The sequence below is a fragment of the Caenorhabditis briggsae genome, assembly GCF_000004555.2.
Source record: "Caenorhabditis briggsae complete genome, chrV, whole genome shotgun sequence".
Lineage (NCBI taxonomy): Eukaryota > Metazoa > Nematoda > Chromadorea > Rhabditida > Rhabditidae > Caenorhabditis > Caenorhabditis briggsae.
In genome coordinates, this window is record NC_013488.2 from 11253292 (window position 1) to 11279661 (window position 26370).

Genomic DNA, 26370 nt, shown 5'->3' on the forward strand with positions numbered 1-26370 from the left:
TAACAGTTCGATTCTGTCCGCGTTCTGTTCTGGTACGTGTGCGAAAAAAAGACTGTTCTGAATTGAATCAGTTCGATTTTAGGTCTGTTCGAATTTGAAAACGTTCGAATTCGTCGTACCCCCTTTTTCGCGCTCTTGTGAATAGAAATTCCAAAATTCCGAAACTTTCAAAACCAGAATATTCCGAAATTCCGAAACCCCTGCCTAACGAAAAAAATCAGGATCCCCAGCCGCCAATGGAACCATGACTGAAAAAGAAACCTTCCCGTTCAGATCCCTCTGAATATTCCTGATCCCTAAAAAAGTTTCATTTCCAGCCCTAAAGAGTTAACTATATGTTTGCTATTCTTTTTTCTTTCTTTTTTCCACAAAAACACATTTCAGTCCCTTGCCAATTGTCGTCGTGTGCTCCGGGTGAAAAACATCTTTTAAAGTTGCACAACTATAATGAAACAGCTGTATTTTTTTCGTCTTTTCCCTCTATCCCTGAATCCTCAAGACCTCCCGTCCTCAAAAATTTCCGTGTTCCGTCTCTTTTTCACATCGGATCCTCTTCTCCTCTTCTTCTCTTTCTCTCAAAAACTCAATTTTTCAGACTTGTTTCTCGTACTATTTGGCACGCCACCACCCTCTCAGCTGTTCTTTTTTTTTCGCAACACATCGCGATGTTTTCAACATTCATCCACGAAAAGTTTCTTCAATCTGTCCATTTCACTCAACATTTTCTCTTCTCCTTCTTCTTTTTCTTCATTCGTGTTTTCCAGTTCGTGCTCTTCTGATGTGCTTGAAATGTTTTCTGTGCGTTCGGGTTGTTGCTCTAAACGTTTAACGAAGAAAAACATTCATGGATGACAGATGGAATTTACGACTAGACGAGAGAGATGTTGTCCATGTTTTCAGAAGTTTCAGATTTCCGAAAAGCAAAAGAGAAAACGTCACGATCCCAAAGATCTCATTTCTCAGAGGAATCGAATATGGAATGTGTTATCTGAAAGAGTATTCCCAGATGTCTTGCAGGTTTAAAAACGAAAAATTGCTAGAAAAAAGAAAAAAAAACGGAACACCAATAGTGCATCTGAACTGTAAATTTTCAAAGTCACTTTCAAAGATTTTCGAAGACGTTGATCCACTGATGCATGACGGTTTTGAATAGCATCACTCCGAACACTTCCGTATTAAAATCTTCATCCCCCGTTCTCTGTTACAGAAAATCTCCTGGTTTTTCAACAAAATAAAGAAAACAAATATGACTATCATAATTCCAGAATGATAGCTATTGTTGGGATTCTGTATAGCTCTGAGCAACTAGTCAAAACATGCATTCTTTCTTAAACTATTAATATTGACTGGTTTTGTCTAACAACAATATTCGAATTGGCTTAGTCATCCATGTCTTTCTGTATCCTGACAATTCAGTAGTCCCTAGAACAGAATTATTTTATATTGTTTTGAATGAAAAAATACGAGCGAAATTTTGAATGAATGCACATACACACGTATTTAAGCGGAAAGAAACGAGACGACGTTCGGATGCAGGCAGTCTTCTACACCGAATGCTAATTGCTATTCTTCAGGATCTCATTCAAAAAAACTTTTTTTCCCGGGATGGCTGGAAAAAGGAAGAAAAGTAAAAAGAACAATCCAGAAATTGAGATTCTCGGATGTTTTTCGATGATGAGACATTCATTATTTCGCATTCCGAAGATGTTCCCGAGCCATATGACTGAATTCCCAGAATTATGGGAGAGACATCTCAAAGATCTTAAAACTTTGAAACGAACCTAATCGTCGATTTATGCATAAGCGTTACCAAGACAGCTTGTTTTCAGTACGTTTCCGGAAAACTTTTCTTCCGAAAAACACAATCCGAGCTTTCGTCAATACAACATCGAACTTATCGTACTTTTGAAAATTCTAATAACTTTCTCAGGAGCCTTTTTCAGTGTGTGTTTTGACCGAAACGTCACGATATCTGTTTTTGGCACATGGTTTACATAACCGACGTCATTGTTCGAAAACGGGAACGTGCTCGGTAATCCAGAGATTCAGATTTCACTCATTTCAGAAAGTGATCTGCAGTAAACAGTGAAACTGAAAGAGTGGGTCAACAGCTGTCATGGTTCTTTAAAGTACAGTTTGGATAAGCTTTGTGAAAAATGAAACAAAGCGTCATAAGACCGGTTGTGGAGCTTTGGGAGTCATAAGATGAGGCATGTTTTGACCAAGATGTTTCATGGAATGTTCTGCAGAACACCTAGGTGTTCTTAACGAATGATTTTCAGATTTTTCAGATTTTTCAGTTTGGTAATGATCCTGCACTTTCAGCATGCAGTTTAAACATGTTTTCTTTTTTAGTATACTTCTTCTGTATGCCCATCTCTTCAGTTCAAAAAGTTCGACTTCTCGAGTGATTTTTGTTTTCAAATATTTCTTCTTGCTCCCTCTTTTTGAGATTTGTGCTCACACAGTCAGACACTTCCCGATTGCCGATTATATCAGGATCAAAAACAAGTTTGCAAGAAAATATTGTTTCCTCATCACCCGTCATCATATGTGTTCCGAATCCCTTGCAATATTCCCACTGATTAGATCTTCTAAGCCATAAGTTAGCCCCGTTTTCCTCACTTCAACAACAACGATATAGCTCGGGAAACTAAGCCGGAAGGAGGTGGAGCTTGTCACACACTGAGCCAATCGAATGCATGTGGAAAATGTATTGTACATAACGTAAATGGATAAGTATTCAGAAGGTAATGCTGAGAAGGAACAGAAGACGATGGAGATGGCGACGATGTCTTGAAAACAAGAATTAAGTGGCGAGATTTCCTAGAATTTCCTTCTCGTTTTTTTTCTACACGAACATATCCACTTTCTCTCTCCATCCCGTTCGGTCGAGCAACGATCTCAGGAAGAAAACAAAATAGAGACACAACTCAAAGAAGAAAACTTACACGGAAGTGTTACACATTTTTAATTGGAACAGATACACATGTACTTCTGTATTCCGATCCACCTCGATCTTCTGTGACATCTGAAATATCTAAACTTCGCTCATTTTGTTCCTTGTTTTTTTTACTTTCTGAATTCTGAATCACAGTTGTTTGGTGTCATTTAATTGCAGTCTGTCACTGAAAAAAAACGGAAGGCTAGTGTTTTCATTTCAAATGGACGAGTGTTTTTGTTCGAGCCATACTTCTCGGAAAGTTTTTCTCTCGCTGATCTGATAATTCACAATTTATTCTCACAATTTTCGGCATTATTCATACATTGAATGATACAATGAATACAATGAATGAACAGGTGGTGGGGCTTGGAAAATGACGCATTCTGTAGAGAACTCCAGCTGATTTGGCAGAAGAACGTTGGGATGAAAGAAAGAGAAAGATGAGGAAATACTACAAGAACGATATGTGAACAACTGAATCGGAGGACAAAATTATATAAAGGATCGGTGTAATTCTAGCAAAACGGCCAGTAGTTCTGAACATGATGAAAATTTCTATTTCGGAAATTTTGTAATTAGCCAAATATTCACAGACACGGGGAATTTGGGAAAGAAAGTAGAATGAATGTAGACACAAATAAATAATCGGGAAGAATTGAAAAAACGGGGAACTGAAAAATTCGGGATAATTAAGATTGTTTTCTTGTTGAAAGTTGAAGTATATATGCTACGGAGATGTTCGGGGTGTGGATGGTTTTTGAAAGAAGAAGGAAAGGAAAGGGAAGAGAAAGAGGTCAAAAGAGAATGAAGAAGAGGTAGATAGGAAGAAGTAATAGAGGTAATCAAAAGGAATAGAGATGGTCATGAGGTAGACACATTGATAGTTAAGAAAATGAATCCACAAGAAGATAATATGAATCACAAAGTGCTGAATAATCACAATCGAGGTGTGGGATGAAGTGTGTGTCGAAACGTGGGTAGATTGAGTAGGAAAATTAAGAGACAGAAGCGCGGGACAGACATAAAATTTGTAAAAGTCCTCGAATTATACAGCAAAAACACGGGAGGGGAGAAATGGGAAATGAATCAGACTGTGCAGACATCAATTATGGCATTTGAGTTGAGTCCATCGCTGTCCTCATCACCACTGTCATCGTCTTTAGATGGACTTGAAGAGATCGACATACTGCCTGCCTCTTCGAGAAGTCTGTAGTGATCCAGAAGGGCTTGGATCAGAAGAGTAGTATCTGGTTGTTGTTGTGGAAGGCCAATGAATGGAAAACCTGCCGCCGTCATCGGAAGAGGTGCCATGATTGGTGTCGACGAGGCAATTGAAGTGGCAATTGAAGTTGGGGTTTGGGAGTTTGGCGAGTGATCCGCTGATGTTGGAATCATCATAGGAATTGGTGGAGATGGGAATTGTAGAGATGGACTGTACGATGAGCCATCCGATGACGTTGGCGAAGAGAGCAGTGGCTGAGGGGAGGCCTTGATAGAACCATCTGGAAATACTAAACAATAGAGGTACGATATCAGTCATTCAGTAACTTACAGAGCAATGAATTCAAACTTTGAAGGCTGATCTGACTGTTTGAGAATGCAGCCGCTGCATTGATAGTGGATGTGATATGTTCTCTTGTCAAGTTCATCAATGTATCCTTTCGTTGACGACGACGAATCTTGATCTGATCAGCCATGAGCTTCTGGCGCTCAGTCACAACGGCACACTGAAAATACAATTTTTGAGATTAGGGTTTTAGTTTTGGAGTTTGATTTCAGAAACAACAGTTGATCGGTTTTTAACTAATACAGACTGAGTGAGTGGATTCTGATATGAAAGTACAAGAGAATTGTATTGACCTAGAACTGAGTACACTCCAATTTTTCATCCTGACTTTACACATTTCCCTACTCTTTCCTCACCCTCTCCCTCTAAATCTTCAGACACCCTCTTTAAGAAAAACAACCAAAAACTTCTGAGCCCGGAGTCTGAAGGGAACATGTGAGGGAGGAGGAAAAAAGAGGGCACCACACAATCTAATCCTCGTTTCTCATCGAGAGGACCATTGCCGCCTTCGTCAAAATGTCGAAAACATCCAAAAGTGTTTATGTTCTGTGAAATTCGAACAAGGGGAACGAAGGCTGATCAAACTTAGTTCTACAATTGAAGGCAAACATCTACTGCTTCTACCCTATCTTTTCAAGATTAGAAATCCCTTGAAATATGAAGGAAAGGTGCGATGATAATTTGGTGTTTTTTGTATAGCCTTCTGGATAATTCGCTGTGTACTTTTTGTTTTTCCCAGTTTCCCCTTTTTTCTTTTTGGTTCGTGCGACGAGAGCCGCGAATTGATGACGAGCTCATAAAATGTGAGCACCTTTCCAAGAAATTGTGATATGAATTCAGGCGGTGTTTTCACGACAAACATAAATGTTCCAATTGAGAAAGGATAAGGATATGGGGTTTCCTTTATTTCCTTCCTGGGAACAGCTGAACGGTAGAAAGAGGAAGTACCCTAATCAGCTGATACCTTGTTTTCGGCTAAAACTTTCCAGAAAAGTTATGTATTTTCGTATAAGGAGAAGAAAGTAGCCATTGGATAAACAATTTAGAGCAAAAATGTTCATAAGAGGACGTGTGGAATGTCGCTGAAAATCAACGTCTTCTTTTCTAATGAATCAGTATTCCTTTCCAGGAGCACAATTTTGTTTACTGATGTCAAGATGGAAACGATGATGATTCGTATATTTTTTTATAAACCTTCTTCTTCTCCTCATTCAAGCATTTGGGGGGAAACACAATTTTTCCGGACGGAAGGGGTCAGCTGAGCAGCAAAACATGTTTGCAATTTTCGAGTCCGACACTTTTAGTGTGTTTCTTTTTTTCTTATCCGCGGTCAGAGAACAACTGCCTAGACATGTCTAAAAGTTTCAGGATTTGGGATAAAGATCACCGAAACTCTCTGACTCATAAGAAGAAGAGGGCTCAATTTCGAAGACGTCGTCGACAAGCTCACGATGAATGTTTTGATGATTAATCCACGAGAACACCACTTGCAACAGACAGCTGAGAATCAGAACACGCGCTCCCGAATTCTATGTTGCGAAATTAAGTTATCAGTCGAAAAGGTTTTGTTTTTTTGTATGTCTCGCCAAACGACTTGTCACCAACGATCTTCAACTACGTTTTTCGTAGAAAATTATGGGGTTTGTATGTCTGTATTGGTTGTCACGAAGGCGATCATTTAGTTGGTCTTGTAGCATTTTAGCTTTTGAAACGTATTCGCATAGGCTGGCCAAACAAGAGTTCAGGACACGAGTGAAACTAGTAATTTCAGATATTCGAATGATGAAATTGTAGACAATTTCCTCCCTAACTAGGTATATCAAAACACTTCCCTTTCCGATATACGAGAAACATAAAATGTGCTTCTTATAAAAAGTCTACAACTAAGTAGCAGAATGTGCAAAAGAGCATATACACTCTTGCTTTTAAGAGAAACATCTCATTAGTTTTAATAAGTGAAACATGCGCTCTTATACTTTCTCATCGCCACCGCCGCCGCGTGCTACTCTAATCCCGTGAGCCAAAAGTATGTTTCAAAGCAATCAAGAAGCTGAAGCGCAATGTTTGAGATATGTGAATTTAGGATAGAATTGGATAGTAGATAGTAGACAAACGGTGTTTTCTTCTACCAATCTACCAGTTCAGAGTTACGAAAACACAATTCTCAAATTACACTTTTCCACCACTCAGTCGTTTTCCGTCCCCAACCCCACCCCGGTTCTATTATTCAGAGACAAAAGAGGAAGAAACTATTTTCATGTTAGAGACATACCTTTGCACATGGACACTCGCGGAACGGGCAGCTTCTGAAAATAAGACTTTGTAGCTGGAATATCTAGAAGCAAATAGTACGGTGACCTACCTCTTGTGTCCCTTCAGACGAGACTTGCGACCGTGTTGACCGCATTTTTGACAGTTTGGAACTCGTTCTGGAAATGAAAAAATTGAGAAAAATGATGGAAAGAAACTATAGGTTAGTACTTGAATATGATGGATTTTCAGGTTCCAATACAGACTTGATGGCTGACAACGACAACTCGAATGGTTTGGTAAGCGCAGCAGGGTAGAGACCGATTTGTGTCATGGCTGAGGTAGGAAGACTTTAAACTTCAGAAGGAGGTCAAAGTGCGAAGAGAGAGAAAATGCAAGATTAAAAAAAACAGAGCTTGGGACAAAGGGACCCACAATGAGCTTCTCACAATGAACGGACGAACGTGTGTGCTGGGGGAGGTTGTTTTTCGAAATAGCGCCGCGGGGAGGTCTCTCGCTCTGTTTCTCCTCCCCCTTCGCCGCTCTCATATCCGACTAGGCCACGCCCACTTTATACTATTTTGAATGTTTTGATCTTTATTTGTCGGGTAGTCTCTCCGTCGAATTAACACTATCTCACTTTTCGACACGAGCTGAAGGTAGGCGGAGCTTCGACTAGAAGAAGCCGAGAGCTTGAAGTGGCAGGTAGACAAGACAAGTTGGAAGATCAGTTTCAGATGAAGAATGGGAAAAAGAAAAGGATTATCTATGGAAACGATGAACAAGTATAACCTATAGGTTTCAGAAGTTTCATGAACATATAAAGTATCTGATCAATGAGCAACTCGAGGGTAAGATTATTTGATAATTATGAAAAACCAATGAATAACTCGTGAAGTGTCTGTTTCACTCGAAAGTTTTCAGAATCTGTTTACCACTACGATTTCCATGAAATCTTTCTATCCGGATAAGTGACACTCAACAAAATGTTCGTTTCCTTATTAAAACCACCTGATTGATTGGCCACAAGACACTGTTAACTTTTTTTATTTTCTAATCCAAAAACATGGAAACGGGGCTCTTTCAGCATGCCCTTTTATATCAAAACAACTGGATATTGGAGGTGTGTTGTGAAGAAGTGAGAAGAGATCAGAAGAAGGCAGTACTGTAGAATGTACTTGTCATGTGGATTAGGGGGTGCGAGTCAAGAAAGACTACTTGGAATGGATGTTTTTGGATTTTCAGATTTCAGACATGATAACAACAATTCCAGATATTAAGCTAACTATATGTATGCCGAACGAAAAAATCTTCTAGACTCGTTCGAAGAAGACAGTTAAGTCTCGTGAAGGATCCGCTGGATTTCGATTTCAAGATACTTGAAAGATTGTGTCATTTATGTAATCGGATTGTCTCGACATCAAAGCGGGTTATAGAAGAGTTTCGCCAATCTTATCATGCGATTTTCAGAATCTAGACTATAACCTGTTTAAACTTTAACTCGGGACATGGAAAGTGTTCTGACATGAAGACCTGACTATCCAAATCGCATTAAAAGTATGACGAGTTTGTTTTTATCGAAGACAAATTTACAGAGAGTTTTCAAATGAAACCCGTTCGATTTCTACCAATGGTTTCCAACTCCAACTTCCGTGAACACCTAGAGTCAACTAACAATTTCAAGATCATCGGTTTTGTTCACTGTGATTCTAATCCATTGTCGTCAAACGTTCTCATTTTCAGATTTGACATTCAAAGACTTTTTTGTGTTACTTTTTTTTCTTGAAAACGGAACAATTGGATATATATTCTTTTCCGAAGAAAAAGTTGAGACTTTCGTTCCTTTTCACAGCCAACTTTATTATTATATAATCATTATATTATTCATATTGTATGCTGGAAAATAAAAGAAAGTTTTCCTCTGGATTCTAGGTTTTTCTCCGGCCACCAAACAATATTGAAATCCTTGAGAGCATTCAATTCCAGATTTGTTTTCGCCCCGTCCGTTCGACGGACAGACTGCAAGAAGCAGAAAAAAGAAGACGTGCTCGCTCAACGGAACACAAAAAAGTTGACAAGTTTCCAAAGTGTTTTTCGAAACATGAATACACGGCCACCAGAAGAAGAAAAGCGAACGAAGAAGGAAACAACTTCGGAAAATTTAGTAGTATACACAGGAAACGGATTTGGCACCAAAAACTTGTCAAACATGTTTTTTTATGTTCGGTAGTTTGAAGCCCTGAGGCTCTTTTGTTATGAGTAGGAATTGAAAAAGGTTTGGGTGGTGCTGGAAATGTGTTGGGAATGAATAGGGCTCATTCACTGAAAGCATTCTCAAATTGTTTTGGGGTGACTAAAGCAAAAACTTTTTTCTTCAAAAGACAAAAGATGAACTTTCATGTCTGAGAGGACTGTGGCTTGAACTTGGGAATGGCTGTCAGAATGGGTGAAATATTCATGAGATCTTTGACATTCCAACATCAGAAACATGGCTCGTCCCGAGTCAGGATTTCAGATAACGAATGGAGTGAGTTAGGCAGTTTTTTTTATACCGTAAAACCTGTAATAGAAGGGCCCAAACTACCAAGTTTGAGCTAATTTTCCTTGGCTCCTATGCAAGATATCAAACATGTGTCAACTGACAAAATACTTCATGATAAACAATTCATCAGATGACAACTTTTCCATGACTTTGAAAAGAACCGAGAAAAATTGGCTCAAAGTTAGAAGTAAGGGGCCCTTCTATTACAGGTTTTATGATGTAACAATCGTTGAAATCGTAAGTCATGGAGCTAAAGGGGTAAACTCCAGACATTAAAAACTATTTTCCTTTACCTGAAACTTTCAACTTTGTCTCTCACAACATCACGTATTTGTCACCATGGAGATCATACGAATCCAGAAGATTCCAAATTTTCCTCCCACATGAAACATTTATGAAAACAATGGGTGGTTATCGTCATCCGATAAGTTCAAAAGAATCAGTACTATGTTCATTTTCTAATCCAGAAGCGTGAGATTAGATACAACTTCTTGTCTCATAAGATCCCGCTAGTTGGGTTATTGTTTCAGATGAGACGGGGATTACGCTAAACTTTACATCTTCAGAAGTCTATACAAAATGTATATAGTGAGTGAATAGGATTTCTTGATATTTTTATTTTCGTGTCCAATTCTTCTATTTGTTGAAAAGTAGTAATGATACTGCTAGATGGGATTTCGGGTAGACTGACTTCACACGAAAATACACCGAAATACATCTCGAATTGGTTCATATATTTATTGTTTTGGTCTGGTCATCAGTTGGTTGCAGAATGAATGGCTCTACCAGGTACACAAGAGTTCCGTTTTGGGAATATTTTTTGAGCAAATATTGCTACAGGAGATCCATGTTGTTATTGTTCAATTAGCAGAGGACTCTAAAGAAAACATGAATAATTTGGTGGAAAAGGGTTATTGGGACCGACTGAAACAGGATGGCACATTGACCGGTACCGAACGTTCGCACGGTCCCAATGGAAATTCCTTGACCACATTAGGATTTCATCCATCAACAATAAACAAGCTTGAAGTTAGTGGGAAGAGGTGCGAATGGTTTTTTTTTCAATTAGCAGGAAGGAGGATGTATAATGTTGGAGATATATCAAAATGATTTCAATTTCCGGAACGAGACAAAACTAGGAAACAGCAAAAGAAAAATGGATTACTGTACTTTCAACTTTTATGAAAAAAACTGGGAGGTTTGTTAGGAGTAATGAGACTCTTGTGGAAAAACGAGCCAAGAATCTGAACGCACTTGAAAAACTCTGATTCGATTCGTAAACTCTGATTTAATTATCCAATTTGAGTTTCTAGATGTGGAGAGAGCGATTTCAAAATCTAGCCAAAAACATTATCAAAATGTACAAAATGTCTGTGTTGAAATTCGATTAGTAGCCGTTTCCAGAGTAGGCGCCACGTCAAAAATCGGGCGGAATTCCATCTCGCAACACACTACTAAATACAAAAAACAACAACAATCGGGCTCGACGGCGAACATAAGAATTTGTATATAACGTTGTGAGATTCAGATAAACAATAGTAGACTGGAACATTCGACTTCTGTGCAACTTTTTGATATGTGAGAAGTTATTGAGGGAGCCGGAAGGGTCAATGAGCACACACACAAAAAACTGACATGAGAGCTTTTATTCTGGAAAAGAAGAAGATGGAGACACTTTCCTTTGGATGATGTCACAAGAAACTGGGGAAATGTCTGTGATTCAGGAGAGTGTCATTCTTCCCACACATCAAGGTTTCACTCTGAACTTCCCTCGTTCGGCCAAGTACATCAAAACAATGTCTAACAAGGATTTCCCACACTTTTTGAAAATATCTCTACGAATGTTTAGAGATTATTAATCCAAGTATTCCCACTTGGATTCAGAAGTCTGAAGAAACTGTTGGAAAATATCAAAAGTCGAAAATGAGGAAGTAGTTTTTGAGGAGCCTCAAGAACTATGAAAGTTCGGATTCAGAATTCGTCGATCACCGGAAACTTTAGAAGTACAAAACGGAAAGCTTTTTTAATCATTTTCTACCTTCAAAAGGAACGGATATTAGTTTTTCAAGGTCTTCCTCATTTTCAAAATGTCTCCCCTTGTGAAAAAACTTCGTTTTCCGGATTAGTATTGTTTGAGAGTGTCAAATTTCAAAAAAAAGCAACTGTTATCAAAAAATAGTCTAGACTTTGGGTGACTCACAAAGGGAGCAACCTCACTTTGTCACACGGCGTTGAAACTTTAAACAATAAAGGGAGATAATCCTCGGCTAATCGTATCCAGAAGAAGTTCCAGTGTGCCACATCAATTCTATTTCCGTCCGAAAAACCAAAACTTCCCAAATACTAATAAAAATTTCCAGTATATCTCTGCCTTAAAACAATATATACATTTTTCCTTTTGAAAAAAACCAAAAACTTGCTAAATATATTCGCTCCGTTCGGTTTGTCTCTCACACCTTATTTTGCTGTTCCAGTTGTCTAAAGCAGAAATATCGAGTTGCTCTCAACAACAAACAAACAAACATTACTTTACTTTTTTCCCCCTGAGCCATACTAATTTGAGATCACAAAAATGCACACAGACGTCTTCTATTTTTTCCGATGTTCTTCGTTACTTCAGATTCAGATCTTTTAGTAGTCAATGTCCATCAGACGGATTTTCTCTCTAAACATGATGGATTCAATAGACATAAAAGTCACACATGTAGTAATAATAATAACAATAATTGTTGTTGTTATTTACATCTGCTACTACTGGATGGACGCCAAGTCAATGTAGTGTCAAACGTTTCGAGCAACAAACAATTCTCGAACTCCTTTTTCTCTTTTTTTTCCAGGCCGCCTATATTTGTTGTGTGTCCATCCAATTGAATATTTCAAAAAAAGAGAGTTCTTCTGGGGTCTCTTTGCAAAGTGCCACGTCGTAAACAACAATGAGTGACGAACAAATCAACTATATAGTTTCACACACAACAGACAAACACTTTTGTTTCCTTTTCTGAGAGACCCGTGTGCAACTATTATGACTGACTACTTGGCAGTTTTTTTCTTCTTCCGAGAATTTGGGGGTATGAAAAATCAGACTGGCTAACTGCTGTTTTTTGCATTTAAACAGGAACTGAATCGAATAGATTTGCAGTTGGTAACAGAGATCTGTGAGCTATCACAATCGGCTGACTGTTGTGTTATATCTGAGACAGACATAAACAGAAAACACATTTACAACAAGTCATTTCTGACTTTTTTCTTCAATATCAGATTACCGATTGAATAATAACGAGAACAATTCAGAGAAAAAACGAGGAAGCCGTCCCAGGGAACAATTACGCATATCCAATAATTTTTGAACGTCAGAAAAGAAATTCTCGAAGGGGAATTAGTATCAAAGTGACTCAAAGAAAAACAAAAGATAAACGTTGACTGTAACCAATTGTTAAATATGAATTCTTACTCATAGAAGGAACTAATATTTCTTTCAAACCAACTCACTTTTTTGGAAGGCAATTAGGAATCTCGGCTCACTATCAGAGTAAAACGAAGTATCTTGAAACATGAATAAGGGAATCATGATGGCAAATGAATTACTGGATGAAAAAATATTAGTGCTGTAGAAATGAGTTGTATGAGAATCTCGTAAACAACTTGCAAGTATCATGTTTCCTTATTTTTGAGCTTTGTGGCGCAAAAAGTGCAAAGTTGGGGTTTCAAATATCCAGATGGACTTTTGAGTAATCACGGAGAACAGTGTTTAGGCAATTGGAATGGAATATTGGGTACCGAAAATTTGGATGAAAAGTACTGTAAACACTCCTATAGAAGGCAACCCTAAACTTGCTCTTTAAGCTTAATTATCTCAATTTCCATAAAAGATAACAAACATGCGTCAACTGATAAAATGTTGGTGATATTATGACAAAAATTTTGTCAGTTGACTCATTTTTGCATAGAAATTGAGATAATTGAGCTCAAAGTGCAAGTATAGGGTGGTCTATAGGGTGGAGTATACGGTAATCCTAATTTCAGCTTTCTGGGAAAAATTTTAACGAAAAATCTTAAAAATTGTCTTCTGAATGTGATTGTATTCGCACTTGTGGAAACAACTCTTTTAACCGAAAGATTATAAAAATACAAGGTTTTGAATGCCATTGAGGCATTCTTCCCTTCATTTTGGTAAGAAAAATCGGGGGAAAATGTTCTCAAAGAGACAGACCCAAGTGCCTCTATTGCCAGTTTATGGAATCCACAGAACATTAAATTGTTTCAGATCGAGAGAATCTCTTATTGAATTAGCAACTATTCAACGTTTCTGATGCATCTTCTACATTTTTCGCATTTTCTTTTTAACGTTCATTAAAATAGTTTTCTGTTTCTTCGCTGTGCAATTTTTTTCGCCAGAAAAATAAATATCTTGTTTTTCAGCATTCCGCCTAATTTATGTCGTTCCTGATCGCTGAAACTTTTTCTCTTTTTCCTCCAGAAAAACGCACGCATATTTGCGTTCCTCCGACACCTCATGCATTCCAAATTATTTGTTTTCAAGCGCTTCGGACAACGACGACGACAACGTCGTCCACTGGAAAAGAAGAAGACGAAGTAAAGAAATGTTGCTCAACATGTTTGCCAATTACTTGTCGAGTCTCGTAAAAAACATTTCAGCCAGAAAAAATAGGAAAAAGAAAGAAAAAAGAACGACGACGACCATTTCTTTTTGGAAGATAAACTCAACAGGAAATTTAAAGTGTTTGGGGGTTTTAGGGGAGAGATAAAGGAAATTGAAACTCATGTGGGGACTAGAGAAACATTAGCTGAAAGGTATAGGAAATGAACCGATCACTCTAGTTCAATGTTCATGAAATCCCGCCGGCTGCTGCTGGTCAACTAATTTAATCCAGTCTGGGAAACAATATTCAAACAAAAACTCATGTTTCGTCAACAAAACAAATTCTCGAAAGTTCGAAGCTTGTCAATTCTAATTTTGAAGCAACGGAAATTAGGATTATGGGATATTCAAAGATTGTGAAAGAAAATTTTTTTCTCGATTGAAGGGGGACTCCGACCAAAATGTTATGTATTTCCTTAATATTATTACAAAAAAATCTAAAAAATCCGAAATCCTCCGAATAACGCCGCTGGAAGAAAAATAATTGCAAAAAAATGTTGCGAAGAGGGACGAGAGTTTGAGCTCCCGCGCAGTGAGAACCCTAGGCCACGGCGGCAGGAGTTCTTTTAAGTTTTGGCTAAAAGATAAAAGCGGAAAAAGTCCAAAAAATGGCCACCCATAAAAGGCGGCTTGCCACAGTGGCCTAGGTTTCTCACTGTGCAGGTATTCAAATCGTCAGTTCCTATTTGCAATATTTAATACATTTTAGACAACGTTCTTTTTAGGCAACGTTCAACGGATTTCGGAGATTTCTGTTTTTTTTTTTTGCATTTTTTTGTAATAATATTAGGTAAATATATAACTTTTCAAGGATTTTGGTGCAATAACTACTAAAAGTCTTCCTTTTTGGTTTGTATGTGACCTCTAAACATCTCAAAAAAAAGTTTTTTCAAGCAAGAAAAGTTGTTTTCAAAAATGTTTCATTCGAAAGATTTTCCAAACTGTACATTCAACCCAAGATCTCAATTTTATTTTTCAAAGTAGATCACGATGTTTTTCTGTTGTTTCACTAGACATAATAGTGCATATTAGTCAGACTCAAAGAAAATTGGATTCGAAATTGTTGTTTGTTAACTTATACATTTTCATAAAGTCCTTTTTTTTCTTCTTCTTCTCCTACAAGTTTCTATTTTTCTGACTCATTCAAAGCTTGTGATAAGAAAAATGTATTGAGCTTTTTTACCTCAAGACATCGTGTATTTTCAATTATTTCGAAACAAAAACCGAAGATTTGTGGTGACTATACGAAACACAAATTCGAGGGATTTGGAAACCAATTGAAAACAATTTTGATCTTGGCTCCAAGATCAATATTTTAAAGAGTTAGTGATGGAAAATAAAGCAAGGGGTCTTGTTTAACTAACCTCCTTTTAATTTTTTATCATCATCGTCATCTATTGAAAGGCTGCTATCGAAATCACTCTCAATTGGATTTTCATTGGGCGTATTGTAGTTCTGAAGTCGGATATTCAAGATTCGCCGCTTCTCAACCAATTGGCATTTTTCACATGTACAGTCTGCATAGGGACATTCACACTGAACAGAAAAATGAGGTTCAAGAAATATTTTCAAATTTTACTTTATGATTTTTCCGAGGCCTCGGATTATTATGATTGAGGCACCGTTGACAGTAATATATTTTCTTCTGATCTGAAAATACACCATCAAGATTTTCAACTAATTCATGACTCACATTCTTTGACTTTTGGTGGGTATCGTGGAACTATTGCAATAGATGGAAACATCGGGAATGATGTAGATAACTGACTCTGACGCATCACATCCGCCACCATTCTCTGAAACAGTAGGAAGTTTAAAGAATTCGATTTGGAAAAAAGAGTAAAATGAGTGTAAAACCGAACGAGAGGAAATCTTTCAAGAAGTGAAAAGACAATGAAAATGTAGTAACATGCTGATCACTATGTCATTTTCGATGGTTCCAGTAAAGGTGTGTCGTGTCGATATATCTCGAAGAAAAAAGACGAAGACCGGGAATAATTCACACTCTCGAAGACTATAGAGAGAGGAAGAAGAACTGGTAATTCAGTCAGTGAAAATGTTTCCAATGAAAGTAAGAAATGAATGGGCAAGAGGAGAGAGAAGAGAGAAAAGAGGAAATAGGATTTGTCTGGAATTATGTAATAATTAACTGTTTTAGAAACAGTCAAATACATTTCAACAGAGAGTAGACCCAGAACTTTCAGAAGAATCATCGGAACTGTACAGAATAGACCACCCAGAAGAGCCCCATCGAACAGAGAAGAGCACAATCCGGAAAAAGCAAAGACGGAACTCTCGCAGACAGTCTCTCCTAGCAAAAAATTGTTTATTGTTGTTGTGTGTACCTGAGTATAAGCAAATATTTGGAAACTGGAAATAAGGCTGGAATCTCGGGAGCACTTGGAACACTGTAGTAACTGTCAGGAGGAAACTTATGAGGAGATGAATAATATTTGGATGAAGTGATATAACGAAGAAGACTGAGGGATCAGGGGAAGAGCACTCAAAGTGCTATTGTTGTGTTCAGTTTGGTTCTAAATTGGAACACCACAGACATGCGGGTTTAGGTGAAGAAGGAGGAGGAGCACACCCAAAACAGTCCGTCCGAAATTTTGCATTTTGTTGTGGCCGGCTCGGCTCAGAGAGCCTCCAGACACGATGAAATTCTACGAAAGATCATCGGGAATCGACGAATCAGACCTCCTGACGTATTTTTGTTTATTTGCAGAGGACTGTATTGGAGAAAAAAACGAAACGAACACATCGAGGAAAGTAGGAGGAGCAGCAAGCAGACTATGCGGATTGCAAGTGTACTGAATATTAGAGACAGTCGGTTTTCTTCTCCTTCTTCATCCCTATTCAACAAAAACGGTACACACAAAACAACAACAAATAAAAAAAATGGAGAGAAAAACGGACATGCGCAGTTTGAGATGGAACACTTCACAACATTCAGGTAACAGTATCCGGAAGAGAGACAACGAAAAATATACAAAAGTGGAAATGAGTTTGAAACTCCGCCTGTTCTTGAAAATGATAGTTGAATTATCAGTTCCAGACCTAGCAGATGTTTATTCTGAAAGTGAAAGTGTTTATACAAAATTTATTTGTCTGGAAAACAAAAAACAAAAATAAAACATCTCGTTTCATATTGAATACAAACTAGGATTAAAACTCAAAACGGAATACGGTAGAATACTAAAAATAGTGGATGGTTTAATATATTTCCGGTTTTTGTCTACTCTCGAAAAACGAATTTCAGCAATAGTATGATAAAAGGAACATTACAAAGTTGAGCGTCCCAACCTAAGCTCATAAAAAAGTTGGAATGAGTGAGAGGAGCATCCGGAAGAAATCAAAATACTTGGAGCAACAGACAAAACCAAACAGTAATGTAAATTGTTGGTTGTTTTGTGTTGTTCGGTACCAGTCGGTGTCAAGACAGAATTTTGTTGTGTTGAATTATCACAAAAAGGAGGTTTCAGTATGTTTGACCTAGTACTAAAAGTAAAATCAGAATAAAAACAGGAAGAACATCAAGATAGTAGATAGAAGTGAATACGGAAGTGTTACGAGCATTCCAAGCAATGAGCAACTTTAGAAATACAAAAATTGCACAGGTGAACAGAAAAAAAACAGATGAAAAATAGACAAGCAACAAGTAGACCTAGTCATAATGAATCGCCCGACTTCCAGTATATTTTTTGCATCTTGGCGATTGGAATCTATTACAACCATAAAAGACTTAACTGTCGTTCGTGTCTTTTCGGACGGTCTTCGCTTATCGAGATTTTATTATTCAACCGATTACAAATGTTGCGCAAGGTTTTATTTAAAACTCTAACAAAAAGAGGAAGCTCATTTTTAAGAAAAAAAGAGGAATTAGAAAGGAGGTCAATTATGTCTTGGACGGTTGTCATAACTATGTGGAGTGGTCAGAAGGAGGGAGTGAGTGGGGTCGAAGAGGAAAAAAGTGAGAATTGTAAAAAAGAAGTAACTTCTAAGTAAATGGGAGGAGTCACTAAGAGACAAACCAAATTAGTGAAGGCCAATCGAATGTCCCCCCACATTCAGGTCATTTTTTGATGAAAAAATGATTAACCGGGGACGAGAATATAAGGAGAAAACTTTGGTTCGAAACGGGAAAGAAATCATCATAACATTTAATGAATTTTACCACATTTTGGATACAGAAGATTCAAGATATACAGGATAGAGAACAAACAAGCAAGAAACAAAACATTTGCCATTCGACGACTTCTTCTACAACGGCATTGTGTGATGATTGTGGATCTGATGCGATATAGATATATCAAGATTGAACAAACGACACAAGAATCTCAGAAGACGTCTCTATAGACGGACAAGAATGATAGTTGCGCAATCCTGAATACTCTAACTAGTTGGACCCTCCCCATCCAAAAAAAAACAATCGAGATAACATGATGATGATTATGATATTTATTGTAGTAGCGGGATGGAAAAGATTTAAAAGCGGACGTAGGCCAATTTAGGATGAGTGCATGTTCCTTTAGCACTATCAGGTGTTTGGCTTACGATAGTAATCGGGCCGGCTCAGCCATAAACTTTGGTGGAAGATATTCTTTTCGGATTTCATTTTGTTTCGTTTTTGTTTTTATTTATTTGAGGAACATCTTCAAATTTTGGAGCGAAATCCGCCACCCCACACGGATGTTGTTATTGATGGTTTAGTCGCCTCACGTGAGGCCAGCTTTTACAGATTTATATGGATTTTAATGTTTGGATTTGCACGGTTACCGTGTCAGTTTGTTCATCCGTTTCGGAGAGAAATTAGTTACTAGAGTAACTATGTGTAACCCTATTAGTGAGTGTTCTCGCCCCCCCCCCCCCCCCCCCCCCGCGGGGGCGCCGGTGTTCATCGTCGTGGGAGAAAGGGAGGTCTTCTTCAATGAAGACAAGAAAATTGAGGACGTGAAGAACATACATGCATATTGTCCCAAAATCTACAGTAATACCGAAGAGACACAAAGAAAAATTTGTAAACTATGTCAAAAAGTGTTGCCTGGTGTGGATAAGGAATGTGGAGGACGAATAACGATTGATCAGAGAATTGTGTTTGTAGATATTTATACCAGTGGAGAATCTAGGTTGAAAATATCGAAAAACAATCTGAAATCTGGAATAAACTTGATATATCGAACTGATCAAAGCTTCTTTCGTAATGGCCGAACTTGGGAGAGATATGCATCTAGAACGGTGGTTTAGACCATCACCGTTGACCTCCCCTCTTTACAAATAACACTCGAAAACCAAATCAAACCGGTCTCTTCAAAGTTTCAGTTTCGTCGAAAAACTGTTCTTCTTCTTTTTTCTGCTGCCCCCTCCGTAAACAAAACAATCAACAGTAGTAGGCCTATGACCCTAAGATGCTACCGGATGCTTTTCATTTTTCCCGGTTTACTGTAGGAAACGTTTAGGGACAGAAATAGAACGAGGCGTAGAGAATGAAACAATTTGGACAATAGTACTATGATTGAAGAGCGTCCGAGGGGCGACAAGAGTGCAAACGCACTTGTTGCATCGGCGGCAAATCGGGAAACAGGGAAGTTCATTCCCACGGTGAGAGGATGGTACAAAAGGTCAAAGAAGGAGTGAAAAAAGGTACCGTAAGCTGATAATCGGAGATATGAAACGTTAAAAAAAAGGATGAAAAATGATCAAAAATGAGAATGAGGAACAAATGGTGAATACGTTAAAAGAATGAGAAAGTGATCAAACAGATTTTAAAAGAGCAAGAAGAGTTTCGAAATGTTAGAAATCCAGTTTTCAGACCTCTCGTGACTCAGTGGGTTTCTCAGTGATAGAACTCTACAAGTGATTCCGAACTGTCTCGAGTGCTTGTACGACACCTTTGAAAAGTTCCAAAACTAATACCTGGCTGCCGAAATCGGCAGATTATCGGTCAGAAGTGAATTAAACCAGGGTGAAAGTGATCAAAGTGGATTGAAAAAGAAACGAACGGTTAGCTGGTATTGTGTCTACACTTCTGTGTTTCCGTTCCCTATCATCAACAAGAGTTGTTTGGAAAAGAAAACAAAACAAGTTGCAAACAAAATATTTGCGAATGAAAACTTTGGGGCGGTGGTGGTGGGCACGAAAAAACTGGGAGCCAGATGATGAACGGTTGGTAAAAGAGAACGGGGGAAGAGAGAGCACAAATTGAAAAATTGACAAACAAATAAACAATGAGCTCTCTCCCTCCTCTAGATCATACAGTGTTCGTCGACGCTCCGAACAGTCTATTCGTTTTTTCCGCCACTCATTTTTGTGATCTACGAGAGGTGGAGACAAGTGCTGGCCGGTACCCGGGTAGCCACGCGTATCGTGGAGGACAGGAACGCTACCAGTTTCTTCTTATTCGTTTTTCAACTGATAACCATCAACTAGAAACATTTTGATAACCAAAAAAGAAGAAGAGTTTCCAAATGTTATTGTTGTAAGTTCTCGACGATTTTTATGCTGACACATGCAGTAAAAAGGTCTTTGGTTGTGGTTGGATCCGCATTTGTTGTTTTCGAGTTTAGAAGCTGATTCATGAAAAATAGTCCCTGAGCAAAACAACCGAGCAAGCTAATTGGTAGATCATGAGTCTTATCTCGTTGCAGAAAATTGGCATTTTTGAGAATATTTTCTCCTGGGAGGGGACCATTTAGGTTTCTAAAATCACTAATCAATTTAGACGGAATTAGCTTCAAAATGCAAAGATTTTTGATTCAGACCTGCCACACCAAAATTTTTCATAAAGCTTGCAGTTCGAACTTCTTAGGAGAGCTCGCACTGAAAGAAATCCCCCCACGAAAATCATAATTTTCAGAGTTTCTGTGGCAAATATAGGAAGAATTCTATGTTTCTTGATTGGAGACCAAGTAGTCCTTTAAAATCTCATTTTCCAAGCCCTGCTCAACTTCGATCATCTTCAGGACTAGGCTTGCTGACGAATTCTGTCGTTTTATAAGCAAATTGACTAGGTTTTGTTCAATCTGCTCAACTGTAAGGTATTTTAGCCCAACTGAACGGACGGAGCTACTCAATTCATTGAAATGTTGGCAGCCTGTCTCATATTCCGTGAGTACTCAAGATGGCATACTGTAGCCTAGTTTGATTTTGATCCTTCGGTCTCTTTTTTCTAATTCCTTAGCCAATTTTCTGTTGTTTCTCACATTTTAACTGGTATACACACTTAATCAAATTATCTTTTTTTCATTTTCAACGAATCACCGGAGAGTGTTCTAGGTACCGTCCAGTACTAGCCATTCAAGTTGTTTATGTGTGTTCATCAAGATAAATTCGCAACTTTTAACCTTCATTTATAACAAACCACGGGTGTTCCGAGAGAGAAAATGAAACATAGAGGAAGTGATGTTGTTTAATTGTATTTTCGTAATTAATGACCTTGAATTAGGTGTTTTTCTGTTTGCAGAAAAAATGGGTAAACGTGCGAAGAAGATAAAAAGTTTTTGTAGTAATCTAGCTGGTATGGTCGGATCAGACCATGTCGGATCATGAAACACTTGTAGGGCCCTTTAATGGTGGGGACATGCAAAAAAAGTAACTTTCTCGAAATTCTTTTATATAAGCCTCTTGAGGAGTTGAACTTTTGGGACGAGTATTGAAGGTGCGACGCTGCTTCATATTGAGCCATGCGGACGAAGCAAGAGAAGACGCCCATAAAAGCGGCACGATAGTACCATTAAAACTCAGAAAAATCTCCTGTACATGGAATATGAACTGTATTTGAAATTTTTCTGACAGAACTCCAGTTTTTAATCCTCCTTTGCAGAAAAATAATATCTAGTTTGGCTCAATAAATATATTTTCCGGGTTGGAGAATAACGCAAACGAATAAAACAATACAAATCTACAGAAAAACACAGATACATGCAGACTAAAAACAGCGATGAAAAAAATGGATAAAAGATGAGTCAATCAGGTCCTTTGATGCATTCATTTCCGACGTCTTCGGTGTCTGGGATGGCTAAGCATTGAGCAGTTTTGAGTACCACAGATTAATTGGGCTCTGTTTGTTATTATGTGAATTTTTGTTTATTTCATTTATTTGTTCCTTTCTATTTGAAGCATGTTTTACAGCAATCGTAATTTACACAAAAGAATTTCACAAAATATATTTTTAAAAGGAATGGGGGATAAAAAGTTCAATAAAAGCTAAGAAAACTATGAGAGTATTAAAGATGGGACAACGGTGAGAACAATCTAGACGGTTTGAAGAATTGCATGGGTAGACGGATAGAAAAAGAGGAACAATTATTAGGATTCATAATTTTGAGAGAACGAAGAAAGCAGCATTGGATACAAAGCAGAATATATATTGAAAATGAACATCCGAAAAAATTCGAAAATATAAAGAAATGATGGGAGTCGATGAGATTTATTGGTGTGAGAATAAGATCAGGGGTAAGGTTTTTGAGAACATCGGAAAAGAAATACCAGGAGCACCAAACCGATTTTCAGCTTTGAGAGTCAAATTTAAAGAATATTAGAATGGAAAATAACATATAATCGGATTGATTGAGGAAAATTTGATTTTTTAAAATGAGTTGAAGTGAAAAGAAAGGAATCCTACTTGGAGAATCGGATCCTATGAAATGAGGGTTTAATCAAGAATTTATAAAAAAAAAGAATGAAATTGATGGTTACATCATTCCAGCCTTTTGTAAATTCTTTTGAATTATAGTATCAATGACACTTGAAATGACAAGTTGTACCTGAAAAAAAAAACAATTTACTTTCCACTTCGAAATTCTAAAAATGTATACCTGATTGGTATCTGTAGCGCATGTTTCATGCATGTAAATCGTCTTTTTATCTGGATTCAAATTGAGCTCAGCGAATTTTTGTTTAATGAAAGCGACGGCTTCCTCATAGTTCTGACCTCCCTCGTAATCTGGGAATGCAGTCGTAATGTTGACCCGTTGGATTTTTTCCATGAATAAATCTTTCTTATTCATGAAAAGAATCATGGCGGTTGAAAGGAACCAAGTTGAATTGCAAATAGAGTTGAAAAGCTGCATTGATTCTATCATTCGGTTCTGAAAATAGAAAGATAATTGAGTTCGAATACGTCATGGGGTAATTAAACGAGGTTAGTGGAAAAGTGATTCATCAGTTACTCACAGTTGTTTCATCTTCGAAAAGAACTTGATCGTATTCTGAAATGGCAGTGATGAAGATAATCGATTCGACGTTATCGAAACAATGGATCCACTTTCTTCTTTCAGATCTTTGACCTCCGACATCGAACACACTGAAATAATGTTCTTCAGAAGAGTACATTCTCAATGGAATTCTCTCTTTCTCTCTTCTTTCTTCTAGTCGTAATCTTTTTTCTTTTCAATACAAATTCAATTGCCATCATCATCAAAAAATTTATGGCGTTGCCTTGGAGAGTGGCTAGAACTATCGTCAATTTTGTTTATGGCTCTCTAGGAAAACGAAGAAAAAATGAGAAATCAAAAAATGGAAATTGATGAAAAATAAACAAACCGGAAGTCGAGTTCCTTAATTTTGAATTTCACTTCTACGACACCAGTAGTGGCCACTCGAGAGTAGAGAATATCCTGATCGTTCGGTCGGTATCCAGGTTCCGAAATGCGTTGACAGTTGTCAAGGAAACTGAAAAGTGAGAGATTCTAATTTTTCGAATTTCAATTATGATAAACGAAGAAAGTGTGAGAATCTGAGTTCATGAGCAAACTACACTAGAATACTTGGTTTTTAATCAAAAAAAAATTTTTTTCTCTTAGTCAGCAGAAGAAATCAAAGAGTACAAAGTGAGTCTGCCCGAAACGTCTAATAAGTCTAGAAGGACCAACAACTGATTGTTCGTGAGATTGAGACGAACCGTCTACTAGCAAGTGGGTAGAGAAATATAATTTTGTCTAAATCCGAATTTCTGAATAACCATACTTGCTGTAAAGGCCGATACTGTGCAGGCGCGAGCCGACTGATAACTTGGCTCCAATTTGAAATTGTGGGCAACACAAAAAACCAGATGATAGATCTCGGCGATATCTACAGCTTCCAATGAGAATCGACCAGCATTTAAATCAGTAACCGGGCCTACATTTAATAGCCGGGCAAAAATCGTCGACCCGGGCCATAAGACCGTTTTCGAAGCCGGTCGATTCTTACTGGTGATTGTAGAACTGTCCGAGCTCTATCACCTGGTATGCTGTTTTGTATTAAATTTTGAACAGTTTCAATTTTGAAGCGAGTCACCAGCCGGTTTGTGCCGATCCAGAGTCGGCCCATCGACAAACATCAAAGGAACTGTTTTCATTTTGGGCATAGCTGTCATCTATTCTCAGTCTTTCTCTATTAAACCCATTCCTTACTATTTTGCTGAATCCGGTAATTGGTATTCACTGCGCATTTCGAATGCCTTTTTCACTCCTGGATCTGCCCATAATGATTGAATTGCCCGCGAAACTTCTTCTGTCAGAGCCTCTCCTTCCTCTCCATTCTCTTGTACTTTCATCACAATTGCCTTCTCTGCTTCCTTCTGTCCATTTTCCAACGGTAGATGAAGAACACCATCCATGGCTCGTAATATAGTACACATTGCAGATACTGTATTATTGTAAACAATCGCTCTCTTTTCATTAACCTCTTCTTCCGTGAATCCGTTGCTATGCAGGATTCTGGAATAAAAGATTTAGATTTTGAACTGACCATCGATTTTTCCAACTTACTGCATCTGTTTGAGTACAGTAGACTTTCCACATTCTCCGGCTCCCAGTAGAAGAAGTTTGACAATACTACTACCGGCTCGCTTATCGGCATTTAGCTGTTTCTCAATCTCCTTGTTTCTGGCATTACCTTCTGAGTTCTCATTGCTCTGGCATGAGCCCATATCTGAAAAATTAAACATAGCTGAATTATCAAGAACTGAAAACAGAGAGATTAATGTAAGAGATATGGATTCTGAAAGTAAAGGGTGGAGCGTAAAAGGGAGTTAATCTCATCGTTTTGTATCAACTACACTTATCCCCACTTCGTCGAGCGACTCAGGAAAGGAGTCGGGGGACTGAGAAGTGGAGATAAAATACCTGCATTGTTCGAAAGAGATTATCTTCGGAGCCGTCTTTTCGTCGTCAAGAGAGAACCTACACTCAAATAAGAGCAAATCTCAATTGAGTAGGAAGAAGGCAACTGGAGAAGAAGAAGTGGGTGGAGAATAGGTGGATGGGAGTGTGTGAGTGAGTGCGTCACAAGACTCCATCCTAGGGAACCGACAATTTGTATCGTCGTTGCTATAAAAGAATAGTCAGCAGATAGAGGGCACCAATGCGCTCAGTATTAATCTAGAGCAAAATAGGAAAAAAAACAACGCATGAATCTTCAGGGAATGCAGATGCAATCTACAGTATGAAGATGGTTTTATGAATCGCTTATCAACCGGTGTTTCTTTCAATCCAAGAACACAAGCCACTGGCAGGCACAAAAAATCAAGTGGCAGGTGAAAAGATCAAAAAGAACGTCTAAACTTCAGAAATGAAATCTTCAGTATCAGAAGACTAGAAATCCGTGTAGAAAAGAAAATCCGGAGAGAAATCTCTGCTCGAAAATTGGGGTGTGGGAGACAGAAAACACGTGCTTGGAATTTGGAGCACCTCGTTCTTTCGGCTGCGTCACATGAATGATTACAAAAAATAGTTGATCGTATAAAAAGTCAAAAAGTTGGGAAATTGATCATGAGGGTAATTAGCAGGGATACGATAGGGATTATCGGATGAATCAGGAGCACCGAATGATAAATGAAAAGATGTATGGGCGTGGCAATCGAGGGACAATAACAAGAAAAGGAGCAGAAAGTACGATAAGATTTGTGTTCGGGAGATGAATGTATTCGAAATTAGTCTCGAATGTAGTTTCTAGATGACCAAGAAGACATGAATCAGTCTGAAGTCTCCTACACTTTTTTGTTTGAAAAATTTCGAAATCTCAAACAGCTATACGAAATACAATTTGGGCTGTTCAGGAAGAAAAATGGTATTGGGAGAAGAGGAAGAAAATACAAACAGGGAACCGAAATTTCTTTTGAATATACATATTATTGCTTTCGTGTTTTCTCCTTGGAGACGTGATAGACTCAGTAGATGGAAAAGAGAAAGAAGGCAAGTGGACAGGTATCTCTGGACGCGTTAGCTGTGAGAATAAGATTAAGGAATGAGAATATGACATTGGGGAGACAAAATGGGCAAACAAGCGTGGGTGATGGAGAATGCAACTAAAATTTAGGTGACTAATCCGAATAATACTTCGAAAATGCAGACGACAGTTCAGCGACATTCTGAGACGATTTGGAATATCTACTTTCAAAGGGAGACTCCGACCAAAAAAAAAGG

At 38.0% G+C, this 26370-nt stretch overlaps 6 protein-coding genes across 6 annotated transcripts; all 6 read right to left on the bottom strand.

Moving 5' to 3' along the window:
* Nucleotides 1-2169: 2169 nt before the first annotated feature.
* CBG27102 lies at nt 2170-2328 on the bottom strand (the record flags this gene model as incomplete). The annotated part of the gene is made up of 1 exon (XM_045237698.1): nt 2170-2328. The coding sequence occupies one exon, from the start codon at nt 2326-2328 to the stop codon at nt 2170-2172; it is 159 nt and encodes a 52-aa protein (XP_045098920.1).
* A 1702-nt stretch (nt 2329-4030) lies between these two features.
* Cbr-dmd-10 lies at nt 4031-7095 on the bottom strand (the record flags this gene model as incomplete). The annotated part of the gene is made up of 5 exons (XM_002636894.1): nt 4031-4446; nt 4497-4671; nt 6784-6817; nt 6874-6940; nt 6993-7095. 5 exons carry the CDS (start codon nt 7093-7095, stop codon nt 4031-4033), a joined length of 795 nt encoding a protein of 264 aa, XP_002636940.1.
* Nucleotides 7096-12390: 5295 nt separating this feature from the next.
* Nucleotides 12391-12522, bottom strand: CBG27103 (the record flags this gene model as incomplete). Its single annotated transcript, XM_045237699.1, has 1 exon — nt 12391-12522. One exon carries the CDS (start codon nt 12520-12522, stop codon nt 12391-12393), a length of 132 nt encoding a protein of 43 aa, XP_045098921.1.
* Nucleotides 12523-13621: 1099 nt separating this feature from the next.
* CBG27104 lies at nt 13622-13636 on the bottom strand (the record flags this gene model as incomplete). Its single annotated transcript, XM_045237700.1, has 1 exon — nt 13622-13636. The coding sequence occupies one exon, from the start codon at nt 13634-13636 to the stop codon at nt 13622-13624; it is 15 nt and encodes a 4-aa protein (XP_045098922.1).
* A 1686-nt stretch (nt 13637-15322) lies between these two features.
* Nucleotides 15323-15756, bottom strand: Cbr-dmd-11 (the record flags this gene model as incomplete). Its single annotated transcript, XM_002636893.1, has 3 exons — nt 15323-15499; nt 15543-15613; nt 15657-15756. The coding sequence occupies 3 exons, from the start codon at nt 15754-15756 to the stop codon at nt 15323-15325; spliced, it is 348 nt and encodes a 115-aa protein (XP_002636939.1).
* Nucleotides 15757-22656: 6900 nt separating this feature from the next.
* Cbr-odr-3 lies at nt 22657-24875 on the bottom strand (the record flags this gene model as incomplete). Its single annotated transcript, XM_002636892.1, has 6 exons — nt 22657-22728; nt 22780-23052; nt 23138-23267; nt 23507-23635; nt 24358-24663; nt 24715-24875. 6 exons carry the CDS (start codon nt 24873-24875, stop codon nt 22657-22659), a joined length of 1071 nt encoding a protein of 356 aa, XP_002636938.1.
* Nucleotides 24876-26370: the final 1495 nt, after the last annotated feature.